At 42.5% G+C, this 22,407-nt stretch overlaps 1 protein-coding gene across 4 annotated transcripts in view; it reads right to left on the bottom strand.

Annotated features, from left to right (window-relative positions):
* Positions 1–14,642: 14,642 nt before the first annotated feature.
* The window catches only part of LOC145343414 (neuromedin-K receptor-like), a 72,296-nt gene continuing 64,531 nt past the window's right edge, over positions 14,643–22,407 (bottom strand). For all 4 annotated transcript variants that reach the window (XM_080189639.1, XM_080189640.1, XM_080189643.1 and 1 more), the window contains 2 exons: positions 19,476–19,672; positions 14,643–14,958 (listed from right to left, as the gene is read on the bottom strand). In XM_080189639.1, the coding sequence (XP_080045765.1) occupies positions 14,643–14,958; positions 19,476–19,672 (513 nt within the window). The remainder of the gene's footprint in view (positions 14,959–19,475; positions 19,673–22,407) is intronic.

Raw genomic sequence — 22,407 nt, 5'->3', positions numbered from 1 at the left:
TAGTATTTTATTCAGTTTGTTAATAGTTTAGTTAACCTTTTTACTGTTGGTTAGGAAATAAAGTGTTATTTGTTTCTTTTAAAGAGAGAACCTCAGGTAGTTATTTTTGATTTAACCACTAAAAATTGCTGTCGGCAGATTATATACTCATACATTCACATACTTTTTAAAAGATTATGAAAGGGAAGTGCTTACCTTTGAGTGGTTGAGTGTTAGCTCTCAGAGAGAAGATTAGCCTTCCCTTCATAACATGCAAGAACAGGCTGATATTGTGGGCCGACCAAGCCAGTACTGGATTTTGGGAAGGAGGTAGAAACTGTGTGGGGTTAGGGGACTATGAGGTTGAAAGCTGTGGAGAGAAGATGTCCGGAGACGCTGAAGTCAGTAACAGTCCTGGAAACAGTGGCTTGATATTCAGTGATGAGGCCCATGGTCCAGGGGAAGGTAGGAGGAAGTGGCTAAGAGTTGGCACTCAGCCTCTGCGAAGTAGAGGTCAGCATGTCAGATAACTACAGCACTGCCCTTGTCAGCAGTTTTGATAACAAGTCAAGGTTGGATTTGAGGGAGCAAAGCATAGCAAGTTCAGAGGGAAGAGTGGGTTAGAGTGGGTGAGAAGGGCAGAGAAATTGAGATAGCTAAGATTGTGCCAACAGCACTCAAACTCAAATAGGTTTGTCTTCCTAGAATCTTCTTTCTTTTGTGCTTTTGTTCTTGTGTCCTTCTGAGATGAAATGAGGCTTTCTTTTAAAGACATAAAATGTGTCTTTTACACTGGCTGAGAGTTGTCTATATCTCTGCTTCTAGCTGTTAGCTGTGGCAGACTGCTGGCAGGCAGTCTTCTTGTGGCTTCTGGCCCTTTGGAGCTGGGAGCAGTGGCATTTATACCCTTGATGACATAGCAAAATTTGCACAATAGGATTGGTTTGCAAGTTATTAAAGCGTCAAATTCAAATCTGATAGGCTGATGCGATTCAAATGCTTATTTTAAATTGATTGGTTAACAATTAAAAACATGTTGTGATTCAAATGCTAAAACCTGTTACCAAAGCAGCCCTGTTGTTTTTCCTCTCAATTCCGTGTTTCAATCTGTACTAGATTCCTGCACCTACAGCTTCCCAGCACACAGACAAAATGAAACTACCCATTAAATGGACAATTTTTACAACTCTTAGCATTTTACCGTATTTATAATGTTTATAATTTTACAAACACTAACTTCACAACACTGCCCCAAAGAAGTAATTTTTTTGTACCTTGATTCCATTGTCTCTCCCCTTGTCCAGTCTCCTCCCACTTACATTTGTGATTCATCTGATATTCTACTCCAACAACTTCCAGTTCCCTGGCCCTAACTGCCTCCTCTTCACTCTGGATGTCCAATGCCTCTACATCTTCATCCCTCTGCAGGGGGTGGGGGATTACTCTGCAGGGGTGGCAGGAGTTACTCTGCAAAGGGGACGATCAGGGAGGGAAGGGTACTCTACAAAGGTGGTGATTGGAGAATGGGGCTCCAAGAGTTTAGCAGTCAGCTTCATCAGCGAGATTATGCTCTGCCCACTCTACTGGCGAGAATCGCATCCTGACCCGTTTTTTGCACTGAGCGCCATAAGGTTGTGACTCATAGCTCGCCTAAAAAATGGCGTGATTCTCTCCTATTTTCTCATTTGCTCAGCTCGGAATTTTTTCATAAAATACTGCCCTAAGTGTCATCTCCAGCGGAAACCGTGGCGCAATTCCCAATGCGTCAGCCAGCGCAATCCCAATTGCAGTTCTCCCCCATTTAGTCTCTTTTTTTGGGGAGGAGGGTAATGAATGTTTGGGCAGGGCACTTTCTAAATTTCAGGTTAATCATTAAAGCCTGCCTCCAATTTAATTTCCAGCATCATCTGAACTTTCCCCCTCAATGCAGCATCAAAGGGTGCCCTGACGTGTGTAAATTCCTGCTATGGGTTTATTAAAAGGCCCCAGCCCATTTGGGCCCTGTCCCTTGGTAGTTCCCACCTGGCACTGCTCCCCTGACATCCTGGCAGTGCCAGGCTGGCAGCGGAGAGAAACACATTGCTTTTCAGTCAGATCCTAACACTTTTATTTGGTAAGATTCCATTGGTTAATTCCAGTTCTCTCTTCATAGTTGTTGTTAGACCTGCTGAGTTTATCCAGCGTATTCTGTTTTAATTTCAGATTTTCAGCATCTGCAGAATTTTATTTTTAAGGTTAATGGAATAGTTGCTCTTTATATTTCAAGGAATAGAATACAAAGAGGTAGAAATTGTGCTTCAACTATACAAAACACATTTACAGTCACTGCAGGGAGAAGCCCATTAGTTCTTAAAGGTCACAGTGTTTGGCCTGAGCCTCTTATGTTGTCTACAGCTATCTGTTCACTCAACAGTCAGCGATGGTGTTAGCTGCCACAAAGCTAACAATGCCATTAAATGGCCAACTCTGTACTTATTCAGCTCTAGCGTTTTGTGTTTCCCCCCACTTATTTTATTAGAGATCGTGCCTTCAGCCAGCTGGGCCCTAAGCCTGTCTCCACACCTTGATATGGCATCAGGGATGATAGGGACACTGAAAAGTGACACCATGTTTCCGAGTCTAGGGTCATTGACACCATAAACTCCCAGCAACTGCCAATGTATAAGTAGAAGGATTCCATTTGACGTGCAGATGGTAGGAAGGAGCAAGTACAAAATAATATAGGCAATTGCTCATTACCCTAGCGCCACTTAATTTATGATTCATTTATTATCAGATAAATGATATAGTGACCATGGCACCGATATTATAAATGCCCTGTACTAACTGGGTGTAGAGGCCTCAGGCCTACATGCTCTTTGTATAATGCATATCGTAAAGAAAGAAACTTTCATTATGATTTACATTTACATGTTGAGATAATTGAGAGAAAGAAGAATGTGTGTGTGTGCATGTGTGTATGTTATCTGTGTGTGTGGGTGTATATAATGTATATAATTCTACCACAGTTAGTGATAGATGGAACTGTATAAAGCATTTGTTAGGCCACAGCTTAGAGTACTGTGTACAGACCTGGTCACCACACTTGAAGAAGGATGTGATTGTGCTCGAAACGGTGCAAAGAAAATTCACCAGGATGTTGTCTAGGCAGGAGCATTTCAGCTATGAAGAGATAGCTGGGATTGATGTCTGTAGAGCAGAGAAGACTGAGAGGGGACATGATTGAGGGGCATAGACAGATAGATAGGAAGGAACTTTCACCTTACTAGAGGGGTCAATAACCAAGGGGCATTGATTTAAGGTCAGGGGCAGAGGATTTAGATGGGGTTTGAGGAAAAACGTTTTACTTAAAGGGTGGTGGGAATCTGGAGCTCACTGACTGAAAAGGTGGGAGAGGTAGGAACCCTCAAACATTTAAGGAACATTTAGATGAGCACTTGAAACATCAAAACATACAAGGCTATGGATCAAGTGCTGGAAAATGGGATGAGAATAGACAGCTGTTTGTTGGCCGGCACAGACACAATGGGCCAAAGGGCCTCTTTTGGTGCTGTAAAACTCTATGGCTGTATGACTCTAGTGCTCATAATGAGATTGACTGGTATTGGGGATATTTGGCATTGTTCTTATTGGAGTCACTATTGATGTACAGACTGCAAATGGTTTCATTCATGTGGGATGGGGGGTGATGTGATGCAGCAGGCTAGACGGCTAATGTATGGTTCAGAATAACAGGAGCAGTGTGGATTCAGTTTCTGTTCTGGTCAAGGCAGACTTGGGACTTACTGCCTTGCATGCCTCATGTGGAGTGGTGCCCCTCAAGCTATCTAAACAATTTCCTTCATAAAGAGACATGTCCCACGTGAACAATGGCTACTAATGGATCAGGTCTAAGCTCTGCAGTCCTGCCACATACAGCCATGAATGGTGGTGGATAATGAAACAACTCATGGGAGGAGAAGGCTCCATAAATATCCCCATCTTCAATGATGGGAGAGTCCAGCATACCGGTACAAAAGGTAAAGCTGAAACATTTGCAACAGTCTTCATTTGAAGCGGATGATATATCTCAGTCTCCTCTGAATGTTCAAAGCATTACAGATGCCAGTCTTCAGCCAACTTGATTCACCCATGTGAAAGCACTGAATACTGCAAAGGTTATGAATCCTGACAATATTCCAACAATAATACTGAAGACTTATGCTCCAGAACTTGCTGCTCCCTTAGCCAAGCTTTTTCCAGTACAGTTACAATATGGAAAATTGCCCAGATATGTCTTGTACACAAGAAACAGGATAAATCCAACCTGGCCAATTACTGTCTGTTTATTCTACTCATGGTCATCAGTAAAGTGATTGAAGGCACCATCAACTGTGCCAGGAAATGCCATTTACTCAGCTATAGTCTGCTCATTGATGCTCAGTTTGGGTTCCACCAGGGGTCACTTACCTCCTGACCTCATTACAGCCTTCGATCAAACATGGGCAAAAGAACTGAACTCCAGAGATGAGGTGGGAGCGATAGCACTTGACATCCAGCCAGTGTTTATCTGACTATGGCATCAAGGAGCTCTAGCAAAACTGGAGTTAATGGAAGCTGAGAACAATTTGTCATATCGGTTACAAAGGAATATTATTGTGGTTTTTGGAGGTCAATCATCTTGGTCCAGAACATGTCTGCAGGATAGTGTCCAAGCCCAAACATCTTCAGTTGCTATTCATTGACCTTCCTTCCTTCATAACGTTTGAAGTGGGGGTGTTTGCTGATGACAGTACAATGTTCAGCACCATTTGTAACTCCTCATGTACTGAAGAAGCCCATGTTCAAATACATCAAACACTGGCCAAGTGGCAAGTAACATTCGTGGCATATGGGTGTCACAGTGGTTAGCACTGCTACCTCAAAGTACCAAGGACCCAGGCCCAAATCTAGCCTTGGATAACTGTCTGTGCAGAGTTTGCACATTCTCCCAGTGTCTGTGTGTGTTTCCTCCAGGTGCTCCGGTTTCCTCTCACACTCCAAAGGTTAGGTTAGGTAGATTGGTCATGCTAAATTGCCCTTTAGTGTCCAAAGATGTATAGATTAGGGGGATAAGTGGGATAATTGTGTGTGGTATAGAGCAGGGGGTGGGTCTGCATAAAGATACTTTGTTGGAGAATCAGTGCAGATCCAATGGGCTGAATGGCCTCCTTCTACACTGTAGTGATTATAATTCTATGAAAAGTGCCAGGCAATGACCATCTCCAACAAGAGAGGATCTGACCATCAGTCTTTGATATTCAATGGTAATACCATCGCTGAATTACCCATTATCAACATTCTGTGGGTTACCATTGACCAGAAACTGAATTAGACTAACCATATAAATACTGTGGCTACAAGAGCAGGTTAGTGACTAGAAATCCACCTCCTGACTCCCCTACCATCTACAAGGCACAAGTCAGGAGTGTGATGTAATGCTCTCCACTTGCCTGGATAAGTGCAGCTCCAACAATACTCAAATAGCTTGACACCATGCTGGACAAAGCAGCCCACTTGATTGGCACCCCATCTATAAACATTCATTCCCTCCATGACTGAAGCATAGCAGCAGCAGTATATCATCTACAAGATGCACTGCAAGAACTCATCTAGGCTCCTGAGACTGTGCCTTCCAAATCCACAACCATTGCCATCTAGAAGCACAGGAACTGTAGACATAGTTTAGGGGTATTAGTGGGGTAAATACATGGGGTAATGGGGATAGGGCCTGGATGAGATGCTCTTTTGTCGAGTTGGTGCAGACATGATGGACCGAGTGGCCTCCTTCTGCACTGTAGGGATTCTATGAACAATTCTATGAACATGGGAACATCACCACCTGGAAGTTCTCCTCCAAGTCACTCACCATCCTGACTTGGAAATATATCCTTCACTGTCACTGCATCAAAGTCCTGGACCTCCCTCTCTAACAGCACTGAGAATGTACCTACAGTGCAAGGACTGTAGCAGTTCAAGATGGCAGCTCACCACCACCTTCTCAAGAGCAATTAGGGATGGGAAATAAATACTGATCTTGCCAGCGACACCTACCTCGTAGGAATTAATTTAAAAGAAGCACCTCTGACAATGCAGCACCTCTCAACACTGCAACGGAATAACAGCCTAGATTGTTGTGCTCAAGTCTTTGGAGGGGAATTTAAACCGACAACTGTCTGTCTCAAAGGTGTGAGTGTTACCCACTGAGCCATGGCTGAAACTAAATAGCATGGGCTGCATCTTCTGTGGAGTGGCTAACCGACAGTGAGCCAACTCTGCTCTTATTTTGTTAGTAAAAAGTCTGACAACACCAGGTTTTAGTCCAACCTATTTATTTGATAATATTCTCACTAGCTTTCGAGGGGACAGCCTCTTCGTCAGGTGAATGGAGAGTTCTGGCCTCAGACAGAGCATATAAAGCACAGACAGTTTAGAGATTACTGATTAAAATGCGAATCAGTAATCTCTAAACTGTCTGTGCTTTATATGCTCTGTCTGAGGCCAGAACTCTCCATTCACCTGACGAAGAGGCTGTCCCCTCGAAAGCTAGTGAGAATATTATCAAATAAATAGGTTGGACTAAAACCTGGTGTTGTCAGACTTTTTACTGTGTTTACGCTAGTCCAACGCCGGCATACCCACATCATGACTTATTTTGTTACACAATGCTGGAACTTTTCATTTCTTGCCTGGACTTCTGAATCAAGCCTCTTCAGAACAGGGGTATTTGCCCATCAGAAATACCTGACACATCTCCAATTGCCTGCAAGGGCTGACCATTGAGAGGCTGGAAGATCTCAAGCCATTCATTTCCCATTTTGGAATACTTCTCTGCTCTATCCCTTCCTGCCCAAAGTATTTCACTTAATGTATGTCACTGATAATATCAGTAGAAGAGGTGTATGTAACCATGCTGTATTGTAATGCACAATGTTCCTGGCAATGTGAACACTGATGTGGGTATGCCGGCGTTGGACTGGGATAAACACAGTAAAAAGTCTGACAACACCAGGTTTAAGTCCAACCGATTTATTTGATAGTACACATTTTATAGTATTTGAGTGTACTATCAAATAAATCGGTTGGACTTAAACCTGGTGTTGTCAGACTTTTTACAATGCGAACACTTGCATTGAGAAATTTCCTCTGCTCTCTGCCCATCACAACTTTGATGGAAAACCTGTTTGTGTGTGTAAACAGCTTTCACCAAATGTCAGCCAAAGTTCAATTGCAGCAGCAGGACGTGCCCTGACGTAATTGACCCAATTACATACATCCTTTGAAAACAGACAATCATTGCATATTACTGCAACCAGCCTGTCTGAATTGCTCCTCAGTGTAATCCCTGTCAGCATCATTTATCAGTATGCCAGCAGACAAGGTACATGCTGTATATCAGTATTGACTCTGCCTGGCTGTTTACCAGCACCCAACAACTTTATTATTATAGATTTGATTACTTAAAAATCAACTTCCATTGATGACAAGGATTGGATTGATATTCAGTCATTCCAAGTTTTGCAGCATACATTTCTGTATCATAAATGACACACATTTTAATGTATATCTGCTTTGTATTTTTGGTTTTATTTTCACTGATAACACAGTACATGAAAATTCAGACTTGGGGTATTTTCGAAACATGTTTAAAACATATCAAAGTTGCACATTTCACATTTAGACACAATCCGTACTGCAGGACACAACTGCACTGCTTAAAATCCTGCATTTCACTTAATAACTGTAGTAATTTACAATAAGAATATTGTAGCTGTACTATTTACAATGTACAACATAGATCTTGTAAGCTGTAAAGAAAGTCCATTTTTTTCAAAGGTTGAAGACGTATTTCAGACACACCCGAGAAGACATCATAAGTTAAACAATGATAATGTTCAAATACATTGAAAATTGAAATCTTTTTGTCTAGATCTCATAGATATATTGTATATACAAGAAAAAGATGAAAATACTCAACAGATCAGGTAGCATCTGTAGAGAAACAAAGTCACCATTTCAAGACATTGGCCATTCTGAAGACTAGGTGATATTACAGATGAGCAGCAATTAAACAGAAACATTAATGTAAGGGACAAAAGGGGAAAAAATAGATATTCACATGAAAAGAAACAGGACAACCAATGAAGTGCTTGGGTGAAGGACAGGCAGTTGTTAAGTGGGAGATGTGATTCTAATATGATCAAAAGTTGTTGATGTTAGTGTGAAAGTCAGAGGGCTGCAAAGTGTACAGTACTATGAAGACCTGTTGCACGAATTTACTTTGAGCATCACTAAAATTGTAACAATGACTTAAGGGGGAGTGGCTAGGGAGAGAATGGGGCAGAGTTGAAATGGAAAGCAATGAGAGAGTTTGGGTTCACATCTATAGAGGGGAGGTGTTCTGCACAGCAGCCATCTGAACTGTGTGTTGGTCTCCCAATATACAGGAGACCACATCATGAGCATGTGAATAATTCAATCACCTTCTCAGCATGTTATTGCCTGCAGTGTAATCAACTGTGGCCTTTCTGTCACTCTGCTCACTTTTATTCTGTATTAGGTAATATCTACGCTCCGAATTTCAGCTGCATCTCCATTGGAGGTGAGGCAGATAAGAAGGTTTGCTGTCTGATGAAGTTGTGGTATTGAGGGAATTCAGGGTTATGAGTGATCTCTGGAGATACAGCATTAGATAATAAGGTGGAGAAAGAATGGTGGTTTGGGAGAAATTTTGGTAAATCATGCTTCAGGAAATGCAGAAGTGCAAGTATGAGTGCAAGGCAGGAATATAATTGACCTGGGGGAATAAAATAAGCAATTGAGAAGCCACAGGGATTTCAAGGAGACAGATCATTTCTTGATTGGGCTTAGAGAACATATCATATAGAAGGCCAGTGCTTGATCCAGTTGGTGCACTAGAGGGAGAGTGGAGGGAAGGTTGGGGGGAGAGAGGGGAGAGGTTTTCTTTTAAGGTTTTAATCACTTACCTGAAGTTGGTTGTCATGGGGACCACTGAGAAATCCTGAGTGTTGAAAACCTAATGGTGTACAGATTGAGTAAAAATCTGCATATTTGCCAAAGCATATTTCTGCTGGTTATCACCTAAATCGTAGCAGGTCAATTATGGTAGGAATCATATTCTGCTGCCACTGTTTCAAATGCCTTGATCACTAATCCTGAGATATGTCCTGTCCTATTGGCAGGTCAGACCCAGCAGAGGCGGCACAATGATATACAGTCACCAAGTCAATGGTGTTGGGATTCTGAACGTTGACTCCCAAACACATGACATTTCATGGCATCAGGACAAATGAGGACAAAGAATCTTTTTGCTGATTAGCATCTAATGCCCACTATTCTGGAATTCCCTTCCTAAAACCACTTTGGGTGCACATATGCCACAGATACCCCAGTGGTTTGAGAAGGCAGCCTACCATCACATTCTCAAGGGCAATCAGGGATGGATAATAAATGCTGTCTTGTTAGTGACATCCACATCCCTTGAATGAATTTTTTTTGATATCTATCCCAAAGAGATTATGTTGTCCAGGTAAGGCCTGTCAACAAAAAGCAGGAGAAAGGTCATTTGACCAATTACCAGCCCATCCAACCACACCAAATTATCAGCAAAGCAATTGAAGATATTGTCAATAATGCTTTCAAAAAACATCCATGAATATTCTGCTCACTGATGGTCAGCTGGGGTTCTAAAAGGTCTACTTGATTTTAGACCTCATTGCATCCTTTGTCCAAACATGAACAGAATAGCTGAACTCTGAAGGTGAGGTGAGAGTGATGGCCCTCCACATCAAGGAGCCCTAGCAAAATTGAAACCAACGGGAAGCAGGAAGAAAACTTTCAACAGGATGCAGTCATATCTAATACAAAGCAAGACCCGGACAACATTCAGGCTTGGGCTGACATGTGATAAGTAACATTCGTGCCACACAAGTGCCAGGCAATGACCATCTCCAATAAGTGAGAATCTATCTACCGTCTCTTCACATTCAGTAGCATTACCATAATTGAATCTCTCACCAACATCTTGAGATCACCACTGACCAGTAACTTAGTTAGAACATAGAACATCACAGTGCAGTATAGTCCCTTCGGCCCTCGATGTTGCGCCAAGCTGTGAAACCAATCTAACGCCCATCTAACCTACACTACTCCAATATCATCCATAAGTTCATCCAATGACCATTTAAATGCCCTTAATGTTGGTGAATCCACTACCGTTGCAAGCAGGGCATTCCGCGCTCTTACTACTCTCTGAGTAAATAGACCTCTGACATCTGTCCTATATCTATCGCCCCTCAATTTAAAGCTATGTCCCCTCATGCTAGCCATCTCCATCCGAGGAAAAAGATTCACACTGTCCACCCTATCTAATCCTCTGATCATCTTATATGCCTCTAGTCACCTCTTAACCTTCTTCTAACGAAAACAACCTCAAGTCCCTTAGTCTTTCCTCATGAGACCTTCCCACCATACCTGGCAACATCCTGGTACATCTCCTCTGCACCCTTTTCAATGTTTTCACATCCTTCCTATAATGCGGCGACCAGAACTCTACGCAATACTCCAAGTGCGGCCACACCAGAGTTTTGTACAGCTGCAACATGACCTCATGGCTCCTAAATTCAATCCCTCCACCAATAAAAGCTAACACACCATCTGCCTTCTTAACAACCCTATCAACCTCGGTTCCAACCTTCAGGGATCTATGCACATGTACTCCGAGATCTCTCTGCTCATCCACACTACCAAGTAACTTACTATTAGCCCAGTACTCTGTAGTCGTGCTAATTAATCAAGGATAGTTTAATGGCTGCTGAAAGACATTTCGAGGGGGATCTACCTACTGAGGTAATGTGGGCTGAAGTTAGAAATAGGAAAGGATCGGTCACATTGTTAGGAATTTTCTATAGGCTCCCAAATAGTAATAGAGATGTGGAGGAGGAAATGGCAAAGCAGACTATGGATAGGTGTGGAGGTCACAGGGTAGTTATCATGGGTGACTTTAACTTTCTAAATATTGATTGGAACCTTTATAGACCGAATAGTTTGGATGGGACACTTTTTGTACAGTGTGTGCAGGAGAGTTTCCTGACACAATATATGGGTAAGCCGACAAGGCGTGAGGCCACATTGGACTTGGTACTGGGTAATGAACCAGGCCAAGTGTTAGATTTGTTTGTGGGAGAACACTTTGGAGATAGTGACCATGGAATCAGAAGAGATAGGGAGGCGTTGAATGAATACTTTTCTCCAATGTTCACTAAGGAGAGGGGCCATGTTTTTGAGATGAGAATGTGATACAGGCTGATAGGATGGAGGAGATAAATGTTCTGAGGGAAGATGTATTAGCAATTTTGAAAAACCTGAGGGTCGATAATCTCCTGTGCCAGATTGGATATATCCTAGGATACTTTGGGAGGCAAGGGATGAGATTGAAGAGCCTTTAGCTTTGATCTTTGGGTCCTCACTGTCCACGGGGATTGTGCCAGAGGAGTGGAGAGTGGTGAATGTTGTTCCTCTCTTCAGGAAAGGAAATAGGAATGACCCTGGTAATTATAGGCCAGTTAGTACTACTTTGGTGGTCTGTAAGTAAATGGAAAGCATCCTGAGAGATAGGATTTATGACCATTTGAAAGGAGGCAGCTTAATCCGGGATAGTCAGCATGGTTTCGTGAGGGGGTAAGTCTTGCCTCACAAATTTGATTGAATTCTTTGAGGAGGTAACTAAGTGTGTAGAAGAAGGTACAGCAGTTATTGTCATATGCATGGATTTTAGTAACGCGTTTGATAAGATTCCCCATGACTTAGAAGAGGGGGCTGAAGGATGGGTTAGTAAATTTGCTGATGACACCAAGATTGGTAGAGTAGTGGATGAGGTGGAGGGCTCTTGCTGGCTGCAAAGAGACATTGATAGGATGCAGAGCTGGGCTGAAAAGTGGTAGATGGAGTTTAACCCTGATAAATGCGAGGTGATTCATTTTGGTAGGACAAACTTGAATGTGGATTACAGGGTCAACAGCAGGGTTCTGAGGAATGTGGAGGAACAGAGAGATCTTGGGGTTCATATCCACAGATCTCTGAAAGTTGCAACTCAAGTGGATAGAGCCGTGAAGAAGGCTTATAGTGTGTTAGCGTTTATTAACAGGGGGCTTGAGTTTAAGAGTCGTAGCGTTGTGCAGCAACTATACCAGACGTTGGTGAGACCACATTTGGAATATTGTGTGCAGTTCTGGTCATCTCACTATAAGAAGGATGTGGAAGCATTGGACAGAGTGCAGAGGAGATTTACCAGGATGCTGCCTGGTTTGGAGGGTCTTATGAGGAAAGGTTGAGGGAGCTGGGGCTTTTCTCTTTAGAGTGGAGGAGGATGAGAGGTGACTTAATAGAGGTTTATAAGATGGTGAGGGGGATAGATAGAGTGAATGTTCAGAGACTATTTCCTTGGATGGATGTAGCTGTTAGTAGGGGACATAACTATAAGATTCATAGTGAGAGATATGGGAGGGATGTCCGAGGTAGATTCTTTACTCAGAGTGGTTGGGGTGTGGTATGCACTGCCTGCCGTGATAGCGGAATCGGACACTTTAGAAACTTTTAGGTGGTTACTGGATAGGCACGTGGAGCGCACCAGAATGATAGGGAGTGGGATAGCTTGATCTTGGGATTGTACATAGCTCAGCACAACATTGAGGGCCGAAGGGCCTGTACTGTGCTGTAATGTTCTATGTTCTATACTTCTTCGGAATGAAGGAAGTATCTTTAAAAAGAAAGGGGGATGTTGTTATCAAACTTAAAGGAATATCAGCATGACATCAAGAGAAAGAAAATGTATCATGCGATCCAGTCTGAGTTTCTCTTTTGCTTTGAGTGGAACACGTGGATGGTTTTAATATTTTTAATCTTTATAGCTTTGTAGAATAGTTTTCATGTGCCTAGTCTTAAGAAATGAATCCATAATGTGTTTACACAATCCTTTATGAGCAATTGGTGTCTTTTCTCTCATATAGTAAATAAGCCCTAGATATATCATTACAACGTAACAGATACTAACAATGACAGTTGCCCACAGAACTAGTTGATGTGTACACATATGGAATAGTTCCTCACATGATAGTCTACATTTCCTGCTGCTCTTCATGCCCCTTCTTGTTTTGGCTTCAATACTGTCCACAGATACACTTTGTCCTAGTTTATCTTCTACACATCTCATTTCTTGCTCTGCTCAACTTCAGGCTCTGGATCAGGAGTCTCCACCATTGCATTTGAGGGAACCGTGAGTCTGCGTTTAGCGCATGATCCCATTTAGTTGGCCTGTTGGCAAAGCTCAAACACAGTCACCTATAGAATCCTGGTAATTACTTGAGAAATTTATGCAATGCAATCAATCGACAGGCAGACAATAAGAGATTGCTCAGACCAAAACATCTTCCCTTAACCGTCACTTTCCCAGTGGTAGAATTTCCATATATATCTATTAAATATATTTGATGGATTAATAATATCAGTGTAATTTCAAAACACAGGCCATTTCTATTTTGACACAACAATTACACATTTCACCATGGGAGATCAAAAATGGCTCATGATGTGACATGCTGTTGTTGCTGAGTATTTCTAAAAGTTATTCAGTATACCATGGGCGCCGGTTCACTCTTTTGTAGGGAAAATAAATGCCCAAACTTGCAATGAGATTGTTCCTTTCACATCCACAGGAAGTCTCAGCGAAATCCATAGTTTCAAAGAATTATTTTTTTGAGGTGCAGTCACTTTTTTTTTCAGGCGTACATGGCCAAAATTGCACTGTAACAAAATTTCAGAAATAGCAAAGCCGATTCTCAGCTGTTAGTTTAAGGATGGTTTTTGCTCAGGTCAGCTTTCTGCTCTTCCCCAGTGCCACTGGGTGGGTGGGCTTCGATATTCTCCTGTACAAGTAAATGGGGATTACTTTTATTTCAGTGAGCCATCAGCCAACAAGTGTGATTGTGCCAACCACTGTTCATGGGCAGTTCATCAATGTGGGCGCCACATTTGTGTCCTGATCGGTCTATGGTGTTTCATTTAAGGGCCACTGGCTTGTTGCCCTATGTCTAGTTCCAAAGGGCAGAACAAGCCATGCCCTCTTTACACATAAAAATTACTTCAGTGTCATACAAAACAGCAAAGGAACAGGCTTGGAGATTCAGAGGAAGTTCCTGCCTGAAACAGGAGGGAACTCTGGCTGGTTATTTGCACAGTAAGAAGTCTCCCTGACGAAGGGGCAGTGCTCCGAAAGCTAGTGGTTTTTGCTACCAAATAAACCCATTGGACTTAACCTGGTGTTCTGAGATTTTTTTACTGTGTTTACCCCAGTTCAACACCGGCATCTTCACATCATGGTTATTTGCATGGCAGCTTGGAATCTACAGCAGGAATGGAACTGTATGTTCAGCTCTGCTTTCTGCAGGGTGAAGGCAATGCAACACTAGCCATATTGGGGTTTCAGCATTGGAATGGGCTTGAGTACATGGTCATTTGTTGCAAGAGCTGAGAGTGCCTCCAACTGAGTCGAACTGATTCGAAGGAACCAGCTTCCATGTTGAATTGAGCTTTCCCAGTTGACTAAAGGAAAAGCACATTCTGCAGTTCTATGAGTATTCATCCAAAGAGGTGTTTGTCTGACTGAAGAAGCTTGAACTTCTAGAGGTGTTTTTGGAATTACTTCGAGAGCGTCCATTAAAACTCATATTCCGTAAAGTTGCAGCCTTTTTACCGCAGGCCTCTGCATTATTGTTTTCAGATGTGTCAAACTCTACCGTCATGTTGGACTCCATGCGGGAGATGGTGAAGGCGCTGTTCTGTCGGGTGGGCTGAAACCTGGTCGACTGCAGTTCCAGTTCATCGTAGCTGGAAAATTCAATGAAGGGACACCATCGAAAAGCCCGCTTGAACCCTGCTCGAAATCTGAAAGCATACAAATAAAAGAGCTAAAGCCACCTGGGCATTCTGATCTCAGGTGAAGAGCATCCCAATGGTACAGGACTGCAATTCAGTCACATTGGCACATGTGCCAGAAAGCAACTTCCATCACCTCCTCTGCTGAACCTGCCCAGCATTGTGTGGTCCAAGGTCAGGACTGGAAGTTACAGGGCTTTGTGTGTTCAAGGTAAACACCTCTCCAAGAGGTAAGAAATTTCAATCAATGCTTGCTGGGAGAGGGCTGCTTTCTCTCTCATTGTTCCTTATCTCCTCCAATAGGAAAACAAACTGCCCTCAACAACATCCTCTCCCCCCCGTGTCAGAAGGCCACGTGCCATTTTAGATATATAATAGATATATAAATTAACCTTTGGCTGCTCATTCTCTGGGGAAAGTTGACTGGGGGCTGTAGGTTGGGTGGATGCATGTCACCCACTCCAGTTGATCAGGTTACCTATATCAACATATACCAGATCCCAACTAAAGATGAGGGCAAAAGAACTCCTGCCAATGAAGTCCTTGCACTGACCACCCTACTCATTCTATGCGTGACCTTCATAAGAGTGAACAGGAACTCTGTCCCCCGAAAACTGTAAAATTTTGACTCCACAATCGTGTCCCAATACAAGGCCCATGACCTCAGCTGGAGATTGGTAAAAATGGGATAAATAATTGTGGAAATCCAAAACAATGGAGTTCAATCACAACAAAATGCAACTTTGTTCTCAACAATGGTGTTTCACATAACCTAAACCTAATCATCCCCATTTCTATATTCTAAAATGATATAACATGGAGGAAGGCCATTTGGTTCATTGTGTCCGTACTAGCTTTTTGATACAACTATCCAATTAGTTCTACTCTCTTGCTATTTCCTGTGGCACTATAAATGTATTTATAATATTCAAACATTTAACTAATTCTCCATTGAATATTACCAATGAATCTGCTTCCATCACCCCTTCAGGCATTGCATTCCAGACCAGAATAATATAAACACTTTGGCTGCTTGTTCTAAATCCTTGCCTCAAGTTGAAGGGTTCATTTAACATCATTGAGCATGAAATAAACCCAATACAGTTACAATTAAATCTGAGCACAGAAACACAGCTGCACCTTCATAACTATCCATTCTAGCGAAACAATAATGTTTTGAATAAAAGTAAATTACTGCTGATACTAAAATCTGAAACTAAAAGAGAAAATGCTAGAAAATCTTAGCAGGTCTGGCAGCTTCTGTAAGGGGAGAAAAATGTACTCTATTGAATAAAACAAAAAGATCAATAAATCAAATAAAAATGAGAGGTGGTGCCAGTCTCTGGTGGGGGCAACGTAATTAAAACAAAACTTTAAAAGGAAACTTAAGTAACTAGACTAAAATATCATTCCTGGGGTGATGATGGCCACAGTAAGAAGTCTCACAACACCAGGTTAAAGTCCAACAGGTTTATTCGGTAGCAAAACCCACCAGCTTTCGAAGTGTTGCTTTTTCATCAGGTGAGTGGGATTTCAGTTCACGAGCAGGGCAAATAAGGACACAAACTCAATTTACAAAATAATGGTTGGAATGCAAGTCTTTACAGGTAATCAAGTCTTAAAGGTACAGAAAATGTGAGTGAGAGAGCGTTAAGCACAGGTTAAAGAGGTGTGTATTGTCTCCAGCCAGGACAGTTAGTGAGATTTTGCAAGCCCAGGCAAGTCGTGGGGGTCACAGATAGTGTGACATGAACCCAAGATCCTGGTTGATCCTCATTACACTGATGAAGAGGCAGTGTTCCGAGAGCTAGTGGCTTTTGCTACCAAATAGACCTGTCGGACTTTAACTTGGTGTTGTGAGACTTCTTACTGTGTTTACCCTAGTCCAACGCCAGTATCTCTACATCGTGATGATGGACCCCAGCCCCTATGGTGCTCACCAGAAGATCCGAAACATGCCAGTGAACACCGCATGCTCCCTCTCCAAGGCCACCCAACCACGCATATAGTCATGGTAGAGAGGCAGACATTTGGGCTGGATGACTCCCTTGATAGCCCACTGCTTGGGCCTGTTAATGGCAAACTTGGCCAGGTCTAGGAGCAGGTTCACAAGGAAGTCCTCCATCCTCCCTGCCCAAATGCAGAGCACCAACAGGAAGAGGAAAAAAGGAAAAAGTGGAAGAAAAAGGGGCTGCAATCTACTTAAATGTGGGACACAGACTCCCTCTGGCCTCAGAAAAGGCCTGCAGCTTGGGAGAATAATGTTGTATGTGCACATCCATCTATTATAGATTTTACCAGGAAAGGCCATCTTTTTATCTACCTGTAATGTAGATGGATCACTCAGATGTATATCCTTCCCTGCCATCCGTTCCATTTCTGTCCATTTAATAATGAAGGATAAAATAGCAGAAGATGAGACAGAGCTCATGGTTTTCTAAGTTCAATTTCAACTGATACTTACGTTACCCCTTTAACTTAGAAAACTATTCCAAGGCACAGTCTGAAAAAGAAATGAATGCCAAGCCAAAGAATAATATTAAGATTGAAAGCTTGCTCAAAGAAGTGGATTTAAAGGAGGGCTTTAATGGAAGACAGAGGAGTGAGAAGATGCTGGAGGTTTAGGGAGGGAATTCAAGAATGGGAGGTCAAAATAACTGGTAGTACAGTGTCAATGGTGAGGTGAACTGGAAGTTTATGTCAAAGAGACAATAAAGTTATTCTGGAAAAATAGAGCTAGGTGTCATCAGTGGACTTGTGCAAGTTAACCCCATGTCTAGAGGTGATGTTGCCAAGTGGCAGCATGTAGATGAGGCAGCACAGTAATCCAAGGATAGAGCTGTTTGGAGTACTGGAGGTAATATTGTGGGGCTGGGTACATAGCCACAGGCAATGCTGTGACTATGATTGGATAGGTAAAACTGGAAATAAGGCAGCGATGTGGTGGTAATGTCACTAGGCTAGTAATCTCAGGACCAAGCTAATTGCTCTGGAGCCATGGGTTCAAATCCCATCATGGCAGCTAGTAGAATTCAAATTCAATTAATGAAACCTGGAATTGAAAGATAGTTTCAGCAACAGCGGCCATGACAGCTATCATTCATTGTTGTAAAAACCCATCTGGTTCACTAGTGCCTTTTAGGGTAGAAAATCTGCCCTAGGCTGAGTTACATGTGACTCCAGACCCACAAAAATGAGGCTGACTCTTAAATACCCTCTGAAATGGCATAACAAGCCACTCAGTTCAAGGACAATTAAGGATGTGCAACATTTGTGGATCTTGCCAATGACACCCTCACCTCATAAAAGTTAATTTTATAAAGTGAGGCAGTGTCACTGCAAGAGAACAACTAAAGGAGCAACACAGCAGGTCAAAGGCCATGTCCCTTGTTATTTTGATTTGAGCTATCTTTTCTTTTCAAATCTTATTTTTTTAAACAAAAAAGCACATTGTAAAATACAGGGAAAGAGATCTAGAAGAAAACAGTGAAAAAAGAAAACAAAGGAAAAAAAAGAGGAATAGTCAGAATTATTCAATTTGCAGAGGGAAAAATAGGTTGTCAAAAGAACAAATAAAATGTTGTTTTACAACATTCCCACTGAATGTTTGGAACCATGATACACTATGCTAGCTTTCAGAGCACTGCTCCTTCATGAGGTGACCTGATGAAAGGGCAGTGCCCTGAAAGCTAGTGACTTTTGCTACCAAATAAACCTGTTGGATTTTAACCTGGTGCTGTGAGACTTTTTACTACATTAATTGGTCTGGAAGTTTAAAAGTCCCAATGAGTGTGCGTGATTTGGGATCCAGAATTCTGGATCCTGTCAAAGGACTTACTCTAAAGCAAAATATAAAATAAGAAGCTTGAGGAACAGCTCATCTTTCCACTGAACACTTTACAGCTCTCTCCTAAGTAGTGAATCATGCTAGATGTTCTGAAGGAGTTGAGTTGAGGAGAGATATGGGGTTTGGAGAGGTGGGGAGGGGGGTGATGGGGGAGTAGTTTCATAAGTGGCTTCACCCATGTAGTTGGCACAATGAGAACCCTTGGGAAATTCAAAGCCTTGCACATGCCTCTGATATAGAGGTTACAAACATGCAGATTGGGAACGAGAATCATAAACAGGTTTTCCTTATATTCACTCAGGAATGTTGGTGTAAGTTGTGTAACCTCAGCACTACTGTGGCTAAACTAGACCGAACTAGCCATTAAAACTGGGATCTCCCTAGAATGAACAGGTCATCATTTACCCATTGGCTGGCTGAAAGTTAAAAAGGGAATCTCTAACCACCTGAAGAAGAGAGAAGAAAATAAACAATAAAACCAACCCATCATTCACAAAAATGATTTATTTGGTTTATCATTTGTTTTGGGGATTGTAAAATTGATCACCAAGCCTTTATAGAAAGGAAGGAACCCAATTACAAGCCATATTTATATAGATATACAGAAGCTGTGATCTCAAATGCTGAATAGAAAGATTCCCCCAACCCCACTATGTCCCCAAACAAGCTGTCTACTTACCGGCTGTTCAGGCAACAGTATATGATCGGGTTGTGCATGTTGGAACTCATTGCCAGCAGGAACACAGCTAAATAAACTTGCTGTATGGGCTTCCACTTGTTGACGTGTGGATGCTGTTTACTCACGAGAAAGAAGATATGGTAGGGCAGCCAGCAAATGGTGAAGGTAAACACCACCACAATCATCATTTTAACAACCTATAGGAGAAGCACACAAAAAGAGCATTCTAATCAAAGAACGAACATTTTCATTGTCCTGAAACACATGGCAGAGTGATGCAGCTCGTATCTGAAATGAAAGTAAGGTGTCTATATCACATGTCTCGTGACCACAGGATATCCCAAAGTATTTTACAGCTCATTGAGTACATTTGAAGTGTTATCACTGATGCAATGCAGGAGAATGTAGTAGTCAATTTGACCACAGCACTCTCCTATAAATAGCAAATGAGGCTAATTATTGTTTGTGGCAGCTGAGGGGTAAATGTTGGCCACAACTCGGAATAGTGCTCTGTGATCTTTACTGTTCACCCAAGAGGGCAGACAAGGCCTTGCTAATGCTTTATTTGAAAGGTGGCACCTCCAACAGTGTAGCACTCCCTGCCTACTGCGCTGAACTCCCTGCACTGGGGCTCGAATCTACAAGCTTCTGATTCGGTTGAGCTAAGACAGTGACCGTTACAGATTTCATCATTGATGCTTTTTGGTGACAACTATAAACTACACCTACAGATACTTCTTACCACCAAAATGAAAGAACAGCGTTTTAATGAGCGTTAAGGTTTAAATTGAAGGGGGTTCAATTGGCTAAGATTTTCATGGAACATTTCAGCAAAAATGCAGACTGAGACCACTTTACCCCACAGACATTTATGTACTCAGTAATAAAGTGTTTTTACATTGGAACCTCACTGCGGGCAAATTTACTCATCATCTGCGTACTCTGAAATTTACATCCATCAAAATCCAGCTTAATGCATCCACATGTAAAAGTTGGAATGTGGGTTTAGTGCATTGTCACATTTGTGAATAATTCCAGACATCATAATATACAGCTTCATATATCACCCACAGTGCCGGACACCCCGATATCACCCAGTGTCTGACACTCCAATATCACCCACAGTGTCTAACACTCCAATATCATCCACAGTGCCTGGCACCCCGATATCACCCACAGTGCCTGACACCCTGATATCACCCAGTGTCTGACACTACAATATCACCCAGTATCTGACACCCCGATATCACCCACAGTGCCTGACACCCCGATATCACCCAGTGTCTGACACTACAATATCACCCAGTATCTGACACCCCGATATCACCCATAGTGCCTGACACCCCGATATCACCCAGTGTCTGACACTACAATATCACCCAGTATCTGACACCCCGATATCACCCACAGTGCCTGACACCCCGCTATCACCCACAGTGCCTGATACCCCGATATCACCCACAATGCCTGACACCCCAATATCACCCAGTGTCTGACACCACGATATCACCCAGTATCTGACACCCTGATATCATCCACAATGCCTGACACCACAATATCACCCACAGTGTCTGATGCCACAATATCACCCAGTGTGTGACACCCTGATATCACCCACAGTGCCTGACACCCCAATATCACCCAATGTCTGACACCCCAATATCACCCAGTATCTGACACTCCAATATCACCCAGTGCCTGACACCACAATATCACCCAATATCTGACACCCCAATCACCAAGTGTCTGACCGTAGCACCACAAGACATAGGAGCAGAATTAGGCCACTCGGCCCATTGCGTCTGCTCTGCCGTTCAATCATGGCTGATATTTTTTCATCCCCATTCTCCCGCCTTTTCCTCCCCATAACCCCTGATCCCCTTATTAATCAAAAACTTATCTATCTCTGTGTTAAAGGCACTCGATGACCTGGCCTCCACAGCCTTCTGCGGCAAAGATTTCCACAGATTCACCATTCTCTGGCTAAAGAAATTCCTCCTCATCTCTGTTTTAAAGGATCATCTCTTTCGCCTGAAGCTGTGCCCTCTGGTTCTAGTTTTTTCTACTAGTGGAAACATCCTCTCCACATCCACTCAGACACAATATCCTGTAAGTTTCAATAAGATCCCCCTCTATCCTTATAAACTCCACTGAGTACAGTCCCAGGATCCTCCACTGTTCCTCATATGACAAGCTCTTCATTCTAGGGATCATTCTCGTGAACCTGCTTTGGACCCTTTCCAAGGCTAGCTCATCCTTCCTTAGGTGTGGGGCCCAAAACTGGTCACAATACTCCAAATGGGGTCTGACGTGAGCCTTTTACAGCTTCAGAAGTATATTCCTACTCATGTATTCTAGTCTTCTCGACATGAATGCTAAAATTGCATTTGCCTTTCTAACTGCCTGCACATTAACCTTAAGAAAATCTTGAACGACGACTCCCAAGTCCCTTTCTGTTTCTGATTTCCTAAACATTTTGCCATTTAGAAATTAGTCAATGTCTCCATTTCTCCTTCCAAAGTGCATAACCTCAGACCTTTCTACATTGTATTCCATCTGCCACTTCTTTGCCCACTCTCCTAAGCTATCCAAATCCTTCTGCAGCCCCCTTGCTTTTTGCCTGTCCCTCTACATATCCTTGTATCATCTGCAAACTTAGCAACAGTGCCTTTAGTTCCTTCCTCCAAATTGTTAATGTATATTGTGAAAACTGACCACTGAGGCACACCACTAGTCACCAGCTGCCATCCTGAAAAAAACCCTTTATCCCCATTCTCTGCCTTCTACTAGTCAGCCAATCCTCTATCCATGCCAGGATCTTACTCTGAACACCATGGGCACTTAACTTATTTAACAGTCTCCTATGCGGCACCTTGTCAAAGGCCTTCTGGAAATCTAAATAAATCATGTCCACTGGTTCTCCTTTATCTAA

The sequence above is a fragment of the Carcharhinus amblyrhynchos genome, chromosome 5 (assembly GCF_965287045.1).
Source record: "Carcharhinus amblyrhynchos chromosome 5, sCarAmb.v2.hapA, whole genome shotgun sequence".
In the NCBI taxonomy this organism is placed as follows: domain Eukaryota; kingdom Metazoa; phylum Chordata; class Chondrichthyes; order Carcharhiniformes; family Carcharhinidae; genus Carcharhinus; species Carcharhinus amblyrhynchos.
The sequence above is the reverse complement of the archived record's forward strand: the minus strand, read 5'-3'. Positions and strand labels throughout refer to the sequence as shown.